Source organism: Delphinapterus leucas, chromosome 6, assembly GCF_059928025.1.
Source record: "Delphinapterus leucas isolate spDelLeu-1000000601 "Yukka" chromosome 6, BTC_Dleu_Yukka2, whole genome shotgun sequence".
Lineage (NCBI taxonomy): Eukaryota > Metazoa > Chordata > Mammalia > Artiodactyla > Monodontidae > Delphinapterus > Delphinapterus leucas.
This window is the reverse complement of record NC_143134.1, coordinates 101,278,510-101,299,749: the sequence shown is the minus strand read 5'-3', so window position 1 is coordinate 101,299,749 and position 21,240 is coordinate 101,278,510. Positions and strand designations below refer to the sequence as shown.

The 21,240-nt window shown below is 44.3% G+C and overlaps 1 protein-coding gene across 27 annotated transcripts in view; it reads left to right on the top strand.

Annotated features, from left to right (window-relative positions):
• PTPN3 (protein tyrosine phosphatase non-receptor type 3) overlaps nt 1-21,240 on the top strand; it is a 147,273-nt gene that overhangs the window by 83,261 nt on the left and 42,772 nt on the right. For 23 of the 27 annotated variants that reach the window (XM_089913544.1, XM_089913563.1, XM_089913549.1 and 20 more), the window contains 8 exons: nt 905-957; nt 6,318-6,438; nt 7,586-7,673; nt 10,501-10,589; nt 11,744-11,807; nt 13,171-13,343; nt 16,390-16,524; nt 19,119-19,295. In XM_089913544.1, coding sequence (XP_089769670.1) covers nt 905-957; nt 6,318-6,438; nt 7,586-7,673; nt 10,501-10,589; nt 11,744-11,807; nt 13,171-13,343; nt 16,390-16,524; nt 19,119-19,295 — 900 coding nt within the window. The remainder of the gene's footprint in view (nt 1-904; nt 958-6,317; nt 6,439-7,585; nt 7,674-10,500; nt 10,590-11,743; nt 11,808-13,170; nt 13,344-16,389; nt 16,525-19,118; nt 19,296-21,240) is intronic. The other 4 variants (XM_030761632.2, XM_089913546.1, XM_089913547.1 and 1 more) reach the window with 3 other exon arrangements.

Here is a 21,240-nt window from a genome sequence, read left to right as displayed (position 1 = left end):
AGAATGCTTTTAAAATCTGGGTCCCCCCCCAACCCTGCAAGCCCTCACTCCTGCTTCTGTTCATGTGTTCCTCCACCTGGCAGTGATTCCTGCCCCAGATCTGTTGGCTGAGCTCCTAGGCAGGCCGTGAAATCTGTAGCTGAATGGAGAGAAGGGAGCAACCAGGATGATTTGGATTATGACAGAGATGGCGTCATTGGCTGAAACAGGGTGTTTGGGAGGGCAGTGAGCTTAAGAGAAAAGAAGGAAAACAAATCCAACCTTGGGTTCATGGATTTCTAGTGGATGGCAGGAAAACTGAGGGATAGCAGACCATTCCCTCTAGATGGGAAGTTTCAGGAAGGTGAATAGATTTAGGAATCTTAAGTTATTGTAACTAATTAAGTAATTCAAAGCTCACAGGAGTTTTAAAATTCAGAATACTTTTCTGTTTTTCCCTTCTAAGAGGATGTCATCCTTCTAGAAAGCAGGTAATCAAGAATCAGAGTCAGCAGAACTCAGGAATTCAGTTAGCCCTATGAGAAGTCTCACGTCTTTACCAGAAAGAGACAAAGGCTGGCTGCCCATTGATCTAAGAGTACACTTTTCTCACTTTTTCTCTTAGTGATATGAGCCTGACCTTTCTTGACCAGCCAAACCCTGGCCAACATTAAACCTTTAGCCTCATGGTATTTGTATTAATATATATTATTTTAAACATGGAAAAATTCTCTTTTAATTTCAAAGACTCTTTAGTGTGTTACTTCTATCTTTTTGAGATTGAGTATCCTAAAATTCTTTGTTATTATTCACGATTTTTTTTAATGGTTAATCCAAGAAAAAGACATGTATTACCCATAATCAATAAGTGTTTTGGGCTGTCGTGGGTTCTGGTGACTTTCCTAATATGTTTTTCTTCTGACAGGTTAACCTGCCCTCTTAACTCCGCGGTGGTTCTAGCGTCCTATGCAGTACAGTGTAAGTCACAAAGGAGCATTTCGCAGATGGACAGCTTGTTCTGACTGGTATATTGAGAAACTCACTGGCCTATCCTGTTTGACCGAGTCCCTTCCCCAGGAATCCTGTTGGGTAGCATATCTCTGGCTGTCCAGATATTTCCACTTTCAACCTGACTTAGGCTCTCCTCCAGCTCAGGGATGTTGGATTAGGGAAAGTGGGGTTTCCTCCCAGAGGAGCCCAGAAAACAGAAGATACCTATCGCTCGTTACATTTTCCAGAGCCTCCGCTCACAATTGGATTTGACTCTATAACAAAATCCCGGTGGGGCAGATACTTCTACCAGTCACTTCTTACAGATGTGGAAACTAAGACCCGGACAGGTTCAGGAATTTGCTGGAGGTCACTCCTGCTACTTGCTTGGTGCTCCTCTGAAACACTGCTGGGATCCTAGAAGTTTATTTTTAGTTTCAGTAGAGCGACGGCTTATATATTGGCCTGGAGCAGCAGTGCCCAATAGAAATACAATGGGAGCTTCATGTGTAACTTTAAGCTTTCTGGTAGCCATGTTAAAGTAAAATGAAATACATTGTATTAATATATCTAAAATATTATTTTAGTATGTAAAAATTTTGATATTTTACATTTTTTTCATACTAAGTCTTTGAAAACCAGTCCAGATTTTACACTTCCAGCACATCTCAACTTGGAGTAGCCACATTTCAAGTGCTCAATAGGTCTGTGTGGCTAGTGGCTGCCATGTGGGATGGAAAGTCCAGATGGAATTTTCCATCAAGGCCTGTTTATGCTGAAGTAAGAATCCACTTCTTCAGTCACCAAAATATTATTAGAATATGTTCCACTTGAGGCCCCGTGGTAGATGCCGGATGTGTACGAGGACAGGGTGCATAGCCAGATGGAAGGTAAAATACCACTTTATAGTTAACTAGCTGTGTGAGGCCAGCGCAGTAACCAACTAGAACTCGTGCAGAGCTGCTCGAGACTTCCTGTGAGCCCCACGCCACCTGGGCTCGTTCCCCTCTTGGCCGACTGCATGGTGGGGAGTTAAGAGAGCTGGATGGACTGGTCTTGGCAGGCACTAGCTGAACTCCTCCCTCTGCTTTGGTCTCAGAAGAGGCAAAATAGCAAGAGAATGCTGACAGGGATTCCTGATGTGGCCTTAAGCCTGCCTGTTCCCCAGGAGCAAAGAACAGACATGGGAGAGGTGAAGGGCAAGGTGGCTGCATGATACCAGGAAGTAGAAGAGAGACCTTTAGCAGTGGCCCTGCTCACTAGTAAGACAAGACCCAGTGTTCATCTCCCCATATAACCTACATCTCCTTCTCCCCAATGGGAGACTCAGAAGAGATGGCACAGTGACAAGCTTGGGTGGATCTGAAAGTTCCCCTCTTCCTATAATACATCTGGAACAGACCCGGCCATGTCGCATCCATATAGGAAATGGCACGGTCACCAGTCAACTGTATTCTTAGTAGTCACTAGACCCAGTGGACTCCATCTCTGCCAGGCTGATCAGCTGAGGAGAGTGAGTTTTCCTACATCTCAGAGCAAGTTTGGTGCTCACATCTAAAGCTTCAGGTTTGAAGGCCAGGAACACTAGAAAGGACATAGCTTTGGATGCAAACTCCATTTAAATCTGGCTCTCCATCTGCTTCTAACATGGTGTTACCTCTCTGAATCTCAGTTTTTTCACATGTAAGATGGAGGTGATGATGGCGATTATGACAACTTGGAATATGACTGCTTGGTTCAAGTATCACCTCCGAAGGTGATCAGTAGAAACTCTTTAGTGGACCATCGCTGTTAACTGAGTCAGTGAGAGCACAGGCTGAAGCCATAGTACCTGGGTCTTGTCTCTTCCACTATACCTACCTCACCTTGATCCTCTTCAGGCCTCAGCTTCATCGGTCAAGTGGAGGTGATAATAATATCTAATCATAGGTTTGAGTGAAGATGAAATATACTTAAAGCTCTTAGAATATGCCTGGCTCGTGGCAAGTGTTGTTTAACTCGTACTATATTTTGTGCCCAGAAGAAAGCTGTCTAAAGAACGGCCTGTTGTAAACAAACTATTTAGAGTACCAAATAAAATTCCTAAGCTTCAATAGTCAGGTTTCCCTCTGCAAAGGACTGATAGAATGGGGGCTAAAGGAAGTTATGAGCACCTAAAAAGTCCAGACTAGCTGCAGTAGAAACATTAGCGTGACTATCATGATAATAATATCATAGGTTGTCAGGCGAGCAGTTTTAAGTAGAAGTTTCTTATTCCTCCACCCTCAAACATATACCTACACACACTTTTCCATACTTCTGTGCATATATTTCTACAAGATTAATTCTTGGATGTGAAATAGCTGGATCAAAGATTAAGCCTAGGGACTTCCCTGGCGGTCCAGTGGTTAAGACGCCGTGCTTCCAGTGCAGGGGGCGGTGGTTTGATCCATGGTCAGGGAACTAAGAGCCCACATGCCCCAGGGCATGGCCAAAAAGTAAAAAAAAAAAAAGAAAAATAAGAGTAAGCCTAAATTTTATCTGATACGGTTTGCCACATTGTCCCAGAGGGACATCTGATATGAAGACAAGCCTACCAGTAGCCAGTGAAGCCAAAACAAAGCACATTTTCTTACCAGATAAAAAGTAAAGTGATCTGTGGGTAAAGAACCTGAAAGCACTTGATGGTGGAAGATTGCTGGTGACCTGTCAAGGGTCTATGAGGGTCAAAGAATGAAGGGTTTTTTTAAAATAAATTTATTTATTTATTAGTTATCTTTGGCTGTGTTGAGTCTTCATTGCTGCGTGTGGGCTTTCTTTAGTTGCGGCGAGCGGGGGCTACTCTTCGTTGCGGTGCGCGGGCTTCTCATGGCGGTGGCTTCTCTTTGTTGTGGAGCACGGGCTCGAGGCACGCGGGCTTCAGTAGTTGTGGTGCGCGGACTTAGTTGCTCCGCGGCATGTGGGATCTTCCCAGACCAGGAATCAAACCCGTGTCCCCTGCATTGGCAGGCGGACTCTTAACCACTGCGCCATCAGGGAAGTCCCAAGAGTGAAGTTGTTTTTATTTTTTTTGGCTGCGTTGGGTCTTTTGTTGCTGCACGCGGGCTTTCTCCAGTTGTGGCGAGTGGGGGCTACTCTTCATTGAGGTGCGCGGGCTTTTTATCGAGGTGGCTTCTCTTTATTGCAGAGCACGGGCTCTAGGCGTGTGGGCTTCAGTAGTTGTGGCGCAGGCTCAGTAGTTGTGGCGCACGGACTTAGTTGCTCCGCAGCATATGGGATCTTCCCAGACCAGGGATCGAACCCGTGTCCCCTGCATTTGCAGGCAGATTCTTAATCACTGCGCCACCAGGGAAGTCCCCAGGAATGAAGTTTTTGAAAATACATATTTGTTCTATAATGGCCTCTGAGCGTCTGCCACTTGTGGATTCTGCAGTAGCCTCAGGTTGCACAGATAGAGCACAGCTGCTCTCTGCAAAGGGTCTGCAGCCTGGTGGGCAGGCAGACATGGACCAACTGATGCTGGCAGTGAGGGTGAGCACAGAGGATGCACTTTGTTCTCCTTGGAGGGGGAAGGAGGGTGCAGGGGGAGGTAGTGTAGAAAAGCTTCCTAGCGATGACCCCTTAAGAAGAGCCTCCAAGATCAAGTTGGAGTTAGATGAATAGCAAATAAGGGCTTTCCCAACAGGACAGCTTGATATGCCATACATTTGAGTACCTGAGACATACACTCTGTCCTGCAAGATATAAAATATTAGCCAGAAGAATGTATGGGACTTAAAAGACAAGGTATTTCACACATAAGTGTTTATTTCCTTTTCTTTCTGCTATAATTAGCTTTCTCATGTGTTGCTTCCCCACAAACAGAAAAGCGTGTTACTCTGGAGTTCAGGGCGTGTTGTATGGTAAGTAGATAAAGAAGATGAACTGTGATCAGGGTCTAGGCTCCAAGTTACCAGCCTGAGCAGCAGTGGGCAGGTTCCTTCCTTGAGTCTCCATTTCCTTATCTGTTTAATGGGGATAAAAGTAAGGCCTGTCGCTAGGTTATCAAGAGCATCTAGTGGGATGATGTCATTGGTCATTCAATACAACATGGGAACCACCCTGTGCTTTGCAGATGGTTTCCAAAGACTATTTAACTTTGTTTCCCCCTAGTGGTTAACACAGCTCATTGCAGAGTAGCCGACTTCAGATTTCCAGGGACAACCACACTACAGGGAGGTTCGCTTGGTGGTCTTGTGTTAAGTTCAGACATTTGTCAGTGACTTGACTAAAAAGAGAACCTTGCTGTTCATGTTTGCAGAAAGGCACAGGGGTTAGGACTATTCGTTAATATGATGGATGACCAAGTCAAGGTCCAAGAAGATCTCCATGAGCTGATGCAACCAACAGTGTAAAATTTAACAGGACTCTGCCTTCAGGCTCAAGAAGGTCATTTGCAGCATTTGGTTGTCGTCTGGGGACATGACCACTGTCATCCGCAAATGGCCAGCAGTAGCCCGCAGGCGTGGCAGGCAGGCTGGCAGAATGGTGGGAGCGCTAGCCAGGTTCTGGTCTTGACTGCTGAAAAATAGCTCTGTAATAGGGGTAGGTCCCTTCTCATCTCTGGACCTCACATTCTCCTTCAACATGCAGAGTTTGGATGAGGTGATTCTAAGGCTTTCTCGGGCTTTTTTCATCGGGGACCCAGCGTCGGGGCATCTAAATTACTTCCTGTAAATGCATTGTCGTACACTTCACCATGCACAAACTCACCTGTAAGCCACACTTGTGCTTACCTCATACGGCCTCGACACTCCTGTTCACAGCTTAGCCACATTTGGCTGGCCTTCGTGGCCTGTGGTCCACCCATGACCAAGTCTGTATGTGTAGGTCACTTGGCTTTCTGCCCTTTTCCGCTTCCAAAACTGAACTTTGCAGTAGCCTCTCTGCAGGTGAGTTCCAAACACCCGAGCAGCTACTATGTGCCATGCCTGGGCACAAGGCCCGAAAGATGAGTCTGACCCACTCCCAGCCCTCAAGGAACAGTGTAAGTAGGACACAGATCCCTTCATTACAGCGCAGATCTCAAAGAGCAGCCCTCGTGTGTGGTGGCAGTTGAGGAGGGTGAGCCCCAGGCTGAGTAGATGTAAAGAAAGATACCCTTGCATCTGACTTTTCAACTTTGGGATGAAATTCACCTAAGCAACTACCTCACTCCTCTCCTTCCCTTCTGAGACTGACTATAAAGCATGACCAAAGATTTCCCCAGCCCCTGCCCTTGAGACAGAGAAGGAGTCATTTGATTTAGAAATCTTCTCTGTTGATGCTACAGATGCTTGTAAATACAGACCACATTGAAAAGGTGCTTTCCCCTCATTCTGTCTTGATAGCTCATTTTGGAGACCATGATTCTTCCATTCATCCTCCGGGCTATCTTTCTGATAGTCAGTTCATACCGGATCAGAATGAGGACTTTTTAGCGAAGGTGGAGGCGCTCCATGAGCAGCACAGGTGAGAGGAGGGGCGGGTGACCTACTTTGGGAACTCAGGTCGGGCACTGTCAGACCTCGTGTCCCCTTTTGGGTTTGATGTTGTCTTCTCTTGCTTTTGCTTATGAATCCTCTTTCAAGATGTCGGGGGTTTGTGAACCTTTGAGCTCTTATGATGGCAAATATATCTGGCATTACTAGCATTTCTGTAAAGTGTGAAATCCTGTGAGAGTTCAGGATAATTTGCTGCGTTCTTTTTCAGGATGTCATTGAAATCCATTAGTTCCTGGAGGAAATGCCCATTTTAAATCTGACTGCCCCACAGATTGACCCTACCAGGCAAACCTTTTAACAGGTTCCCATATTTAATGAAACGAGCCGTTCCTTCAGGTGGTTTTGAATAGACAGGCAGACAGACATAGGTGCTGACAGGCTGGGTGAATCCCCGTCCTCTCTGGGTTCAGTTGGGAAAACCACCTTCCTTCCAGAAGGGAGCACCACCCTTCCGCAGCTGCCTCGGGCCAAGCCTCCACTCCAGCAGATTCGCCCAATTCTGGCCTCCCCTTCCCTTGCCTCCTTTCACTTAAAGCTGCAGTGGCTCCATTCAGTCCAGGTCAAATAAGGGCCACCCTGACCGAGAAGGCCAGGTCTCAAGGGACCTTACATTCTCAGGAAGGCCATAGAAACAAAGGCCTAAGCAACCAGTGTCCCTTCAAAAAGGCACTGCCAATCCTCTCCCAGAATTGCTGTCCAGGCAGGAGCCAGCATCCTAAAATAGTACAGTGACGTTTGGAAGTTTGAGGCTGCTGCTAAAAGGATAGATAAAGGCAGAAAGACCTAAAGAGCACGTACTACTTTAGGGACTTGGAAAAGGTAGGGTGGGAATTCCAGAAGGTGACAGTCTTTATCTCTGAATATTGAGAACCTACTAAATGTGAGGTAGTTTTTAATAGAGGAACAAGAGGGCTAGATGAAGTCATATTCAGTGGACAAGAAGAAAAACGTGGTTTACTAGCATTTGGGTTTTGATTGTTTAAGATGAAAAACATAAGGCATTTAATAACCTTATAGTAATGGTATCAATATTTTTAGCTTTTTGTTAATTTTAAAAATCGGAGTTAAGATTCTGTTTACTGGGTGAACTCTGCATCTTCTGTCTGCCTTTGCAGTGGGCTGAAGCAGTCGGAAGCAGAATCTTGCTTTATCAACATAGCACGGACCCTCGACTTCTATGGAGTGGAGCTGCACAGTGGTAGGGTAGGTACCCTCAGCATGGTGTAGTTCAAAAGTTATGTTTATTTTAATTTCTGAACATCTGAAAGCTTCTTTGAAACTATCTCTTTTCCAGTATAATAAAAAGACCTTTTTTTTTTTTTTAAAGATACCTGAAAGGTTTATAAAGTAATATTGAGTTTTGCTGGTTATTTATCCACTTGGATTTTTTCGTGTTTGCTGTCATACTTGAAGGCTTTTTACTTTGGGGGGGTCACAGGGGTTAGAAACAAGGAATTTTTGTAGGACCATGTATAGAGTTCCGTTTTCCAAGGGGCTCTTTAATGAGCCAGGGTTTCTACTATTTAATCTCAGTGCTGCTCAAATTAGAGCTAATTATGTACTCAAATATGCTAGTTTTCTATTATGATGGCATGTTTATGAAAATCAAGTATTTTGAATTGGTTGTGACTTTTTAAACAAAACTGAGGAGTATCTATCATCTGTTGAGCCGTTTCTAACTGCCAGACAGTCCCTATTTACTTCCCACTGTAATGCCATGGGGTAAGTGTTGTCGTTTCCTCCATTTTACAGATGGAGAAACTGATACTCAGGGACTTATCACAGGTCAGGTAGCACATAAGTAATGGCTTCAGTGTGTGACCCCAGCACTGTCTAATTGACATCTGACCTTTACATTTTCTACCTGTAATTGGGCCACATCATATCCAGAGGAAGCAAATATTGGTTGAACACCTAGTCCATACTAGCCATTGTTCCAGATGCTTTCATATGTGACCATAAGGTCTCATTTAAAGATTGTAGCAGCCTTGGGAAATGTGTTCTAATCACCCCCATTTTACAGGTGAGAAAACTGAGGCTCAGGGAAGTTGAGAAAATTACCAAAGTTTACATTTAAATAATATTTTTGCAATTCGTAGAAACACTTTCATTTCTTTTCTCTTACTTCAATCCCCTAACTGTGCAGTGTACAGGATATAACATAGGTAATAAAGTAGGAAAAAGACACGGATCTTACAAAACATCATCTTTGGGACTTGACTTAATTTTTATTCCACTTGCAAATACTGTTTTGTCTGGTAGAACGTTGTGGAGCCCTTTCTTCAATGGTGAAGTGGGCTTTACATCTGCCTGAGTTGATCTGTGCTCCCCCCACCCCCAGGGTCTCATGAAGGTCCTGATGCCAGTTGATTACCTGTCTGCCTGACACCCCTGTGGTATCAGAGGGAGTTGGGTTACCCTTGGCTGTGCTGCATCAACCAAAACCCCCTGAAAATCAGTAACTTGATATCACAGAGCTTATTTCTCAGTAGTTCAAAGGCTGTATGGGTCCCGGTGGCTCTCCAGGGCAGCGCTCCTCCGTGCAGTGATTCAGCAGCCTAGGCTGCTTCTGTCTGGTGGCTTCACCATCTTCACATGTGGCCTCATGCTTGTCCCAAGGGAAGAGGAAGTCGGAGGGCTGCACACCAGCTCTTAAATGATTCGGCCCGGAGGGGACTCATCACTTCTGCTCGTTGTTCATCAGCCAATGAACTGTTGAGCAAAGCTGTTCCTCAGCTAATCATACAGTCCTGCTCCGCAAGCTGGGAGGTTTGGAGATGGGCACGGCAATTGAGCGAACAGTGACTGTCCATGCTACCGTGATGGCCACAGAACCAGGAGATTTGAGACCCACGTCACTGGCCCACACAAAGCATTCATTTATTTCCTCATTCTGCACTTGAGTTTTATTTTGTTTGCTAATTTTCTATCCCACCTGCTTAATATTTCCCTATATTCTGATCCCGAGTATCACGTTTAATGCAACCCTGGTTTTCAACTTGCCAATTTGGTTTTGCTTTAAGCATGTGATTTCAGTTGGGGGCCCAATAGTGATTACTCGCTGGACTTTCCACAACGGGAGAAGCAGTGTTTGTTTTGGCCAGTTTCTCCCACTCCCCGTGTTCGCATCACGTTCATAAATGATTTGTCCCACTATCTCTTGAGAGGCGAAGGGGATGAACGTTTTTTATACCTACCGCATGCCAATACGTTCTTATATTCTCTAAGTTCAGCTTGATAAGACTCTTTGAGGTGGGTTCGACAGTCCTTATTGTACAAAAGGAAAAACTGAGGCCAGTAGCCCAAACCAACACAGCTAGTAAGCGGCAAACCTAAGGTTCACATCCAGTGGTAACTCTGCCCCTTCTTTAAAATTACGAGTATCTGATTGGGTAAGTAGGGATGTAGATGACTCAAGGGAAGGCACTGTTTATTTTAAAATTTTCATTCTCAAATGGATTTAATGGCCTACATCTTGTAGTCGCTGTATCTTCCTTTTATTACCTTCATTATCTATGGCAATGCCTAGCACATGGGCTCTTAATAAATGTTGACTATATTGGACTTATAAGCCATATTTTATTTTTCATTGGGTTTAGAATCAGCAGTTCTACACTCCATATTAATAGCTAAAGCCTTTTCAGTGATGGGAGTTGAGATTTGTTTAAAGCTGTGCGGGGGACGAGGCTTTTCTGATTTCAATATGGTGTCTGATACTAATTGTTGAAGATGTAAAGGCAAATATTCATTTCTATGATTCTGTGGAATGAGTGAGCTTGCCTGGTGGTAACTTTGTAAACTGGCAGAACCCAGGTGTTGCTGTCAGGCAATGTATTTTCACCTTGGAAGAATTTGGTGCTAAGTACTTGGATCTTAAGTATCTGTTAAGAGGAGATTTTTGCCTGTTTTCTGTAATTTTCCTTTTGGAGCTTACATGTAGTGCTATTTATAAAAGCATGCGTGCTTAAGTTACTGGAGGGCATAAGCATGACAGTAACACGCTGTGAATCTGAGATCTTCCTTTTTACAGGATCTGCACAGTTTAGATCTAATGATTGGAATTGCTTCTGTGGGCATCGCTGTGTACCGAAAATATATTTGCACAAGTTTCTATCCTTGGTAAGTGCAAACCGGTTCTAATTATTTTCTGAACCGTGCTTTAAAAATATGCTGAACAAAAGTAATGGTACCTCTAATTTTAAACTTTTCTTTCTAAAGAAGGGACAGAGACTTTCTCCCAAGTTTTTACCTCTGACCTGTACAATTAATCCAGATTCAGTACTTGGGAAAATTAGTTTGGTTTTTATCGCATCCCCTTCTTCCCCAGTCACCCTATGGTTTGGGATACCGTGTGAAACCTGGATAAAACAACACAAGGCAGGTTTTGGAGTTAAGGAATCCTTCCTGGGTGGCACATTAGCCAGGATTCAGAGAACTTCCTCTGGGCAGGAGCTGTATTTTCAGGGCAGTTCCTTAGTTACTAATTGAAGTTTTATCAAGTGCCCAGTTCTGGTCTAAAAACTCGGGAGATCCAGCAGACTTGAATCCTGACAAATCTGAGAAAGGCAGTGCTGTCCCCACTGTTCAGAAGGGCTCCATGGTGGAGGACTTACGAGCACAAGCTCAGATGCTGGCTCCAAGCATTCCTGGCTTGAATGATCTTGAGCACTTAAGTGCTGTCTCCCAGCCTCAGTTTCCTCATCTGAAAGCTGGATATAATGATACGTACTTTTCAGGAGTATTGCAAGGCTTAGTAGAGGGGCTGCTTGTAAAGCTTTAAGTATAAAAAATGCTGTTAATGGTGACTATAATTGTGTTACTATGCAAACAATAGAGAGGCTACTTGACACACGGCTATTAAGTGGCTGTTAAGTTTGCGAAGCAGCTGGGATGCGGACGCAGGTCCGTGTGTCCTCCTCCTGCTGCTCCACACTGCCCTCAGCTGTCTTCCCCAGGTACACACCAGCCCTAGCAGAGCTGCAGTAATCACAAAAGCAGCTGACAGCAGAGAGCGCATTGCCCATGGTCCTTGTTATTTAAGAGCTACATCATAAACCAGGGGCCCTGATGTGCCACTCAGCTTCAGTCAGCTACTTAGTGTTTGGCCGAGGTGATGGGGCCACCATCCGTTCTGCGCTGAAGCAAAGTCTAGGAAGCCGAGAGCCCCCAGCCATCATGATCGTGGACTAGAGAACACACGCCGAGAGGCGCCAGCTGCAACCTGGCTGCTCCCTGATGTGCTTCTTTTGTGTTGTGTTTTACTTTTTTTGCAGGGTGAACATTCTAAAAATTTCTTTCAAAAGGAAAAAATTCTTTATACATCAGCGACAAAAACAGGTGAGTTGTACCTGTGCTTGCTTTGGTTCTTGTGTTTTTAGCCAGTTCAGCTCTTAGTCCTTCAGCAGGTGAAGGAATTTGTCGTACGTGTAACAGGGAAGAAAGAGCATTGCAAGCTGTGGAAAGAAAGTGGGCATCAGGATCCGGTGGGCCCCGCAGTCTTCTATGTAATTCACTCTGCTTATGTGGCTGAGGAAGTCACTTGCTTTGCAGTCAGAGACATTGGGTTCAGGTCCTAGCTCTTCCACTCACCAGTTGGGCGGGTTACGTAACCTCCTGTAGTCTGAGTTACAGGAAGGCAACAATGCCCAGTTCTCAGGGAATCATCAGATTTAGATAGAAGTGCCATTGGTCAAAGCACCTGGCCGAGCCCACTGCAGAGTAGCAATAAAAGTCAGCGAGGTCAGTTCCTTCCCTTGATGTGTTTAAAATGCACGGTGGCCTTGCGTATATGTCTCATAGGAGGAGTCTGTAGCTCTCCAGATAACTCAGTTTGGTTTTCCACATGGAGAAGAGCAACTTAGAGGTGAGAGAACCCACAGCTAGTGAAGTGGAGGAGCTGGAATTTGAACCGGTCGTTATGAATCTGAGATGCCCGCTCTTCCCACGACACCGCACTCTGTCTTGTCAGGCTGCATATTTTTCACTTACTGTCACTACGTCATTTCCCAATTTTCCAAAGATAACATGTACCTAAAATGGCTCCACATCACAATAAACTCTTAGGGCTGAGAGCACTAAAGCTCAGAGAAAACTAGGACTAGAATCTGGGTCTCCCGAGCCCCAGATGCGAAATTCAAGGTGCCGTAAAAATGCACAGGATGGTCATTTAACATGAGAACAGAAAACCTGAACTCAGGTAGAATGGAGGTAGAGCAAATGATCAAAATGATTATTATAAGCGAGCACTAGATCTGACTCTCTTTGTGGAAAGCAAATAGAGAAACCCAAAGCATTATAAGATTCCCGTCATTTGATAGGTGAAAGATGATTTCTTCAGGGGAGAGATTTTTCCCAGAGCTAAATTTTGAAAGGAATGTATCAGACAGCCCTTATCCGGTTGCTCCAAATATATCCGACCTAGAAATGTAGGCAGGTGTGAAATGAAAGCGTTCATGAAAGACCATGGATGATGATGAAGGGTAGACTCTGGGCGTCTTTATTACCACGTTCATAAGGATGGGTAACAAATCCTGCTGCTGAATATTCTTAGAACCCTGTTTCTGTGGCCTAAGGAATTTTGAAACCGGTTTTCTGCTGTGCATTGTCTCTTACTTGATAACCACCGATGTGGGCATAGAATGCTTGAGACCCTGCTCCTACATCTGTGTAGATGAAATCTCTACTGTGTTTTTCCTCCCAGACTGAATCCAGGGAACACATAGTGGCCTTCAACATGTTAAATTACCGATCTTGCAAAAACTTATGGAAGTCCTGTGTCGAGCACCATACATTCTTTCAGGCAAAGAAGCTACTACCTCAGGAAAAGAATGTTCTGTCTCAGTACTGGACTCTGGGCTCTAGGAACCCCAAAAAGTGAGTATATGCTTTAGGGACAGTCTCCACGCTAGGCTGAGAAATAAACATGTCCTGGTCACCCCTGGGGAGTAAACATCCTCAGGGGGAGGGACGTCTTTGCCCAGGGGCCCCAGGCCCTGGGGCCAGAGCTGCTGGTGGGTCTAGAACCATGGGTGAAAGTCTGCTGGGGCCGCAGTGTGTCTTTCCACACACGCAGGCACTTCTCCTATTCCTGTCACTTGCTTCTGCCTGCTCAACTCTGTAACACTCAGAGCCCCCAAGCAGCCAGCATTGGAACAGCTAGCTCCGTCATGTCACGCCAAGGGAAGCACAAGGCTGTGACTAAGGGTCATCTTGGTGCCATTAAGACAGCCTCTCCCACTGAACAGCAATTCCATAAGACGCTCTATAATAACGAATGAGCAGAAATAAAGATTTCCAGAGTCAGGTGACTTTTTGGCATATACTACATCCACTAATCACAAGATAGTAACAGTAATAATTACGGTCGACGACTACTGAGTGCTTACTTTGTTCCATGCACATACTTCGTTACGCTTCATTCTTTTTTTTTTACATGTTTAATTCTTACAGCAATTCCATGTGTGCTATTATCCGTAGGAATGATATTTAAAATACTTAATGACTAGTAAATAAATCTATACATTTTAAACTTTTAGATTACAGTGTGTTCTCATGCAGTTTATATTTTTGTATATGTTTTTATTCTAAGATGTAGAATACAAGATGTATTATAAATACTTGCCTTCTAAATATAAGATGTAGCAGAAATTCCATATCAAATTATTTTCTAAATTGGTTGGAAGAGTTATTTTTGTGATTTTTATTTTAACTGATACGGCTGTTACTAAAACTGGTGCCCCTGTCTGAGCCATTATCTGATATGTGGGACTGTATCAGACTATTCCAGTGACTTTCCTATTACATGGTAATCAGTTGATAGCTTTCTCAATTGAATAAGTAGTAAATGTCTGTTAGTATCAGTGATAATATTGATATTTATGGTGCTAAGTGCGCTAAGCTTCTGATGAACCAAGAGCAAATATATTTTCCAAGATTTTGTCTTCTAATACTGTCCAGTATTTTTACACATTCAGTAGCTCTATTCTGAACATGCCGTAAACATAACTTGCTGGAATGTAGCATTTACTTTAGTTGGACTTAATCCTCTTGGTGAGCTGAGAAGTGGCATTGAGAGCAACTAAAAGCTTGGACTGTCTTACAGAAGGCTGGGTTAAAATCTGATCTACATCAGTTTTAATTTAATTTGCTTCTTCAATTTCTTCATCTGTAAAATGCAAACAACACGGAAGATTTTTTTGTTTGTTTGTTTCTCCATTGTGGCAGAAAAAACTACCCCTGTTTTGGTGGCTTAAAGCAGTAACCATTATATTATATCTCAAGATCTTGTGGGTCAGGCATTCGGGAAGGGCGTGGCCAGATGATCCTTCCTCTCCGTGCAGTATGTAGACTAGGGTTTCTCAGTGAGATGCAGCTGGTGGCCGGGCTGGGCTGAGGGTCCGGGACCACTTCTCTCCCACACCGGGTGCCTTTGATGGAATGATCAGAAGGCTGGACTCATCTAGACCCCCACCGTCTCTGTGTGTTCTCAGAGCCTCTCACAGGGTAGTTGGATTTCTTACACAGAGGCTCAGGACTGCAAGAGCCTAAGGCAGAGGTGGCCGGTCATTTTAAAGGCTAGGCCCATACCTGGCACAGCTACTCTTGGTCAAAGCAGTCACAGGCCAGCCTGGGTTCAAGAGTCAGAGAACTTGCAGCCATTTTTAATCTGCCACTAGGGGTCACTTGGGACATGGTGGGTGGCTCTGTGGCCACAGGTCAGCAGTTCTTGACCACCAATACCAGCTTCAGCATACTGGCAAATCTCATCCCTCATTCTCTCCATTTCATAGATGGAGAAACTGAGGCTTAGGTTACGTGATTTGCCCAACCCCTAGAGATACCGCTATACATTTGCATATTGGGCCCTCTGAAACTTATTCGGTATTTTCCAAGCTTATGGGACAGTGGATCACTTCTTTTTCCAAAGAGTACCTATTAATAACCTGTGACGCATACTTTGGGGAGCTGCTACATTAAACCTTTGAATCAACCAGCTTGCTCCCCTTATTCCGATGATGTGCTCTCAATCAACGGTAATTTGGTTTCTGATGTAGATTCTCGTGGTGATGCTTCTGTGAGCATTTTGATCAGGGTGACAACCGTACTTCTCATTGAAAATTAGTACATTGATATTCTAGAGGGTGTGCTTCGTGTTACCTATGTTCTTGTGGTTTTTCTGTCCTGTTTTTTTGTTGGGTTGATGGTTTTAGGCTACAAGGAATTGCGTGGAATGTTTTAATGAGACATTAAAACATTGTTTAAAATTTAGAAATGCCAGAACTGAGTTTCCCCAAAACTGGCTTCAAACTCCATCCTCTCAAATAATTCATTCTCTGAAGGGTCTAGAGAGCTGAGATTTAAATTCTCTAGGTATAAATAAAATTTGAAAGTAACCTTCAGGGTGGCACATTCAGAGAACATGGCCTGAAACTCTGCTGTCTAAGCATATTTTCTCAGGTCTGCTCTTAAAGAGTTCTGAGTGATTTACAGTGACGGTCTCTGCCAGCTAGGATGACAAAGAACACTGGGAAGCATGGTTAATGTTTGTACTCATGCCAGTGTGAGTAAAGTGAGCATTCCTTGAAGTTACTTGAACTGTATTTCAATGTTAATCCTGAAATTCCTTCTATCTGGTAAGGCTTGGTTATATTCTGAAAGCAGTTTTGTTGGTTGAAATAGTAAGGGCAAGAAAATATTTTTTCACCCGAAGAGAAGAAATCACATAAGGAAAAGCTAGGACAGAAAGGAATCCCTTCTGACCCGTGTACCTCCACTCCTGGTAACCTCTGCTGGGGTCATCAAGGTGTTAACCAGTCATCCGTCAGGGAGGGAGTGTGTGTAGACATGTTTCACTTATGCTGTCACTTCTTTCTCGTTGAATATGTCAGTGTAGAAAGTGAACCTACATCTGGTTTTTCAGGTCTGTAAATAACCAGTATTGCAAAAAAGTGATTGGAGGGATGGTCTGGAACCCGGCCATGCAGAGATCTTTATCAGTGGAACATTTAGAAACCAAGAGTCTACCGTCTCGGTCTCCTCCTATTACTCCCAACTGGTATGTCTTCCTTTTTTGGTATTACCTACCAGTAAACACTTTACTTCTTTTAAAAACTCAATAAAAATAAAAACATAACTACAGGTGGCCTATGGTCAGAGTTTACATTTGCATGTTTGTTGCAGAAGTAACTATTTTTGTGAAATGCACAAGTCTAGCTAAACATTTTCTTTAGTGTATGACGCTGGCATGTTCTTTTTTAAAAAGTTATTTGGTCTAAATAAATTTGAGCACTGCAGCTTACTGAAATGCTGCTCTTGAAATTAGCATATTCAGGTTTTGAGAAGTCCTGTGATAAAGAAGCATGTTTAACTTTATTTAATCTCACATTTCCCATAATGTCAAACAAAATAAACTTTGAGAAAACATAGTAAAGGTATGTAATACAACTGATGTAAGGACGTGTGACCCTCAGCAACAGTAGCAAATGCACATAGGAAAGTAGCCTGCCAACTTTTAAGATGATGGACTCAGCTTAAAAAGAAGGAAGTGGCAGGGCTTCCCTTGTGGTGCAGTGGTTGAGAGTCCGCCTGCCGATGCAGGGGACACGGGTTCGTGCCCCGGTCCGGGAAGATCCCACATGCCGTGGAGCGGCTGGACCCGTGAGCCATGGCCGCTGAGCCTGCGCGTCCAGATCCTGCGCTCCTCAACGGGAGAGGCCACAACAGTGAGAGGCCCGCGTACTGCAAAAAAAAAAAAAAAAAAAAAAAAGAAGGAAGTGGCAGTTTGGCAAAGTGGGAAGGGCACTGGGTTTGTAACTGGAAGACCCGGACTCAGATTTTGACTCTCCTGTTCGTTAACAAGTTTGTTTACCTCTCTGGTCTCAGTCTTTCCATCTGTAAAGGGATTGAATGACATAATGTACAAGTGCTTTGTAAGCTATACAAAAAGGATCAGGTAGAATTATTATTGTTGTTTTTGTTATTGTTGTTATTGTTATTTTATTATAATGTTCCTCAAAGACATCAGGCCATTTTGTGAATGGCTTCAAAAGAGCCAGGCATCATCAGAAGGGGAAACCAAGCCAGGAACATTGCCCCAGCCCCACCCTGAAATAAGGGTATGGCTTTCTGTTCATTGCATGATAGGGTGCACCTGTAAATTCTCAAAGAGTGAGCTACCAGGACTAAGGGGCATTCTAACATGCAGGCCAAAAAAGGAGCTGTTGTGCAGGGCCGCTGGGTAAGGGCCCTCCACTGGGGCCTAATGCTCTGGGCAGGGATGGTGATGGTGTTTAGTGTTGGAAATCATAACATGACTGAATAGATTGGTTCTTGGTTTCCTAGATTTAGGCACTCATCCTACAGTAGTAAATTTATGCTATAACGTGGCAGCTTAATTTGTCTGAAAGTCTCTTAGGCAGCAGTGCCAGGGCCCCAGAACAGAGGCCAGGACAGCGTCCAGGAGAGCAGCTGGAGGTGACGTTGCCACGCCAGTGGACTATAGCTCTTACTGCTATTTATAGGTCCTCTTCTGAGGAATCACAGACCTTTCCACTCTGCTTTGGACACAGTGTTATTGATTATCGGGGCCCGGGGGGATTGCAAATAGTGGAGGCTCTGACAGTCCCAAGGAGAAATGGCTAACAAAGAAGCGGAAGATGGAAAAACAGGGAAAATGAAATTTAGAAAGCTCAGCAGCCTGGGATCACCCACTGCAGGAGCCGATGCCCAGGTGCTGCCCCAGGTGTCACCCCAGGCATCCTGGGGACATTGCTTCATTTGATTCATTTTCAGGAGCCAGGTAGGTACAACTGAGGCTCAGAGAGGTGGTGTGACTTGCCTCATGTTACACAGCTACTGCTGCTATTGGAGGGACAGGGTGGTGCTGGGGCTATGCCCATCTAATACCACATAAGATATATATATATATATATATATATATATATATATTTTTTTTTTTTTTTTTGCGGTACATGGACCCCTCACTGTTGTGGCCTCTCCCGTTGCGGAGCACAGGCTCTGGACGCGCAGGCTCAGCAGCCATGGCTCACGGGCCCAGCTGCTCCGCGGCATGTGGGATCTTCCCGGACCGGGGCACGAACCCGTGTTCCCTGCATCGGCAGGCAGACTCTCAACCACTGCGCCACCAGGGAAGCCCCATAAGAGATACATTTTAAAAAGCAAACATTTCTTCTTGGATCAAGTGAGATTCGCATGAGGGGATGTAGTTGAAATAAGTCTGCCGAAAAACTTACTTTAGCTTCTAAACCCTTACTTGTACCATACAAATGAATCAGAAAAATTGTCTGATGAGCAGTCAATAAAGCCTGTTTACACATTGCGAGCTTGAGTCCTCCTGGAAGAATAACTCCCCCTAAATCAACACTCAATGACTTCCCAGAGAGCAAAAACCAGTCTCATCTGCCCTGTTTACAAAGCTGAGGAGCTGAACCGCTGGGCTAAGAATATCTGGGACCACGTGGCCCTTGGTAGATTCTAGTGTAGTAATGGGTTAACTGGCTCTTAAGTTCCAACAGCATCAGCAAAGGCATCCTTCGAAAGGTCAGAGCACAAAGTTAGATCACTGGTGTCTGATAAAATTCCTAAGTAGAATCTGCTTTCAGCACTTCACACTGAACCTTTCCCCACCAGGCGAAGTCCTCGACTCCGGCACGAAATCCGAAAGCCACGACACTCTTCCGCAGACAACCTTGTGAACGAAATGACGTACATCACTGAAACTGAAGATGTGTTTTACACCTACAAGGGCTCCATGTCCCCTAAAGACAGCGATTCTGAGATTTCTCAGAACCGAAGCCCACACCGAGAGTAAGAAACTTGTGTTCCTCTCTTTCTTTGTGTCTGCTTGTTTGAGCTGTTGAGGAATTTGCTCAGGCCCGATGGCCGTTTAAAAGGAGGCAAGGGCTGGAGCCTGCAGCCAGCTCCCCGGGGTGCTGTCTGCCAGGCCAAGAACATCATCACGCTCTCCCTTCCCCGGCAGGAAGACAGGCTGTGTGCCTGGGGTCAAGAGCTTGCCCTGCTTTTTGTCAACAACAGTGACATACTGTCCACACGCTTGTTAGCTCTCCTGAATAGTGTTCTCGCCAGTTCACGAGCAAAGCCCAGTTTAAGCCATTTCATACTCCAGAGGTTGTAGACATGTTAACTATAGTAGTATTTCTCTCGATTGTCAGAGTTTGACCACTGCAGGATTCCCCATCACTGGAGATGTGCTTATTTTCTAGCTGTCCACAGAAAGCCTTCTCAGAACCACATTATGTCCTCGGGTTTTTGTTCTTTTTGTTTTTAATGAATAGTCAGTATAAAGAAAAAACACTCGGAGAACATCTCTGATTTTCTTTGTTAAATTTTTGTCAAGGACAGTGTGCATCAAATTCTTTTATGTCCCCACTTTCCTTTTTTAATGTGACAAACGCCCTTCACATTTCAAGGTCAGGAGAAAATATGTCTCTCCTAACATACTGGCTTGAGTCCTTTTATTATTCAGTAAGATAATATCTAATTCAGTAGTTCCCTGTTTGACTTGATTACCAGGGAGCTCAGAGCTGCATGCCAGGCTCAATTGCATTAGCTTCCCATAGCTCAGGTTTCTGATCTAGTCCCTACTCTTCCTTCCTTGCTTTATTAATGGGTCTTATTTTTTCTCTTGTTTTAATGAATTCACTGTTCTACCATATCTGCACATTTTAGAGTAAGCGATCTCAAATCATTTTTTTGAAGTGGACAAGACATAGATCGTAAATTAAATGACATAAAGTATTATAGGAATGGATCATCTATTAGGAAGTCAACCATGGTCATTGAGTATCCATTCAGTTAAGTCCCATGCTGTGCCCAAAATATAGAAACATATAATGCTTCCCCTAATAGCAAAGGATTAGCAAGAAGGCACTTCAGTTAATCTGTAAATTTTTACCACTCTAGCTACTAGGATTAAAGCATTAAACGCATCCCGATTGTACTGTAGGCATCACAGGTGAATCACAGATCTCACTTCACACTTAAGTGTGAAGTTGCTACTTCTCTGCTGTCCCTGACCACAGCAAACATAGTTTCCAGCTTTTGTGTTCTTAACACCTCTGATTAAATAATCCTCTGCTCATTATTTCCTTGTGACCTGAGCTTGGATGATGCTTTTGTTGAAACGATCACTATCCCTTGCTCCAACTTGCAGCCTCGCTGAGGTTAGAGTGCAAGGGTGTAAGTTCCTTCGCGTGACGCTGGTTTTGCAGTTCTAGGTCTACAAGGGCAGGAGTGCAGACACGCATGACTTGAGCCAGTTTGAGTCTGTCAGGGGCTGTGTTGCTTTGGTAAACGGAGAAGGAGGGTTTAGGGAACTGACCGAGGGCTCTGGGATGCCCAGTCACACCCTTCGTGTCAGATCCTCCTGCTGTGGTTTGCAAATCCATCATGGAATTGTGGAGCTTCTGGACCTTCCCTGTCCAGTACAGTAGCCACTAGTCATGTGTGGCTATTCAGATTGAAATTATTTAAAATAAAATAAAATTTAAGTTCATTTCCTTAGTCACACAAGCCTCATCTCAGGTGCTAAAGAACCACATAAGTAGTGGCTACCATATTGGACAGCACAGATACTGTACATTTCCAGGTGCTGGCTGGAGGAGAGATGAATTCTGTCCAGTGGTATATGGACGTCTTAAAGGGCTACGCTCACTGCCGAGTCCTGCAGCACACTTTGTACACCCTTTGCTGCTCATTGAGGGAATGTGAAGGTGAATTAGACAAGCCTTTG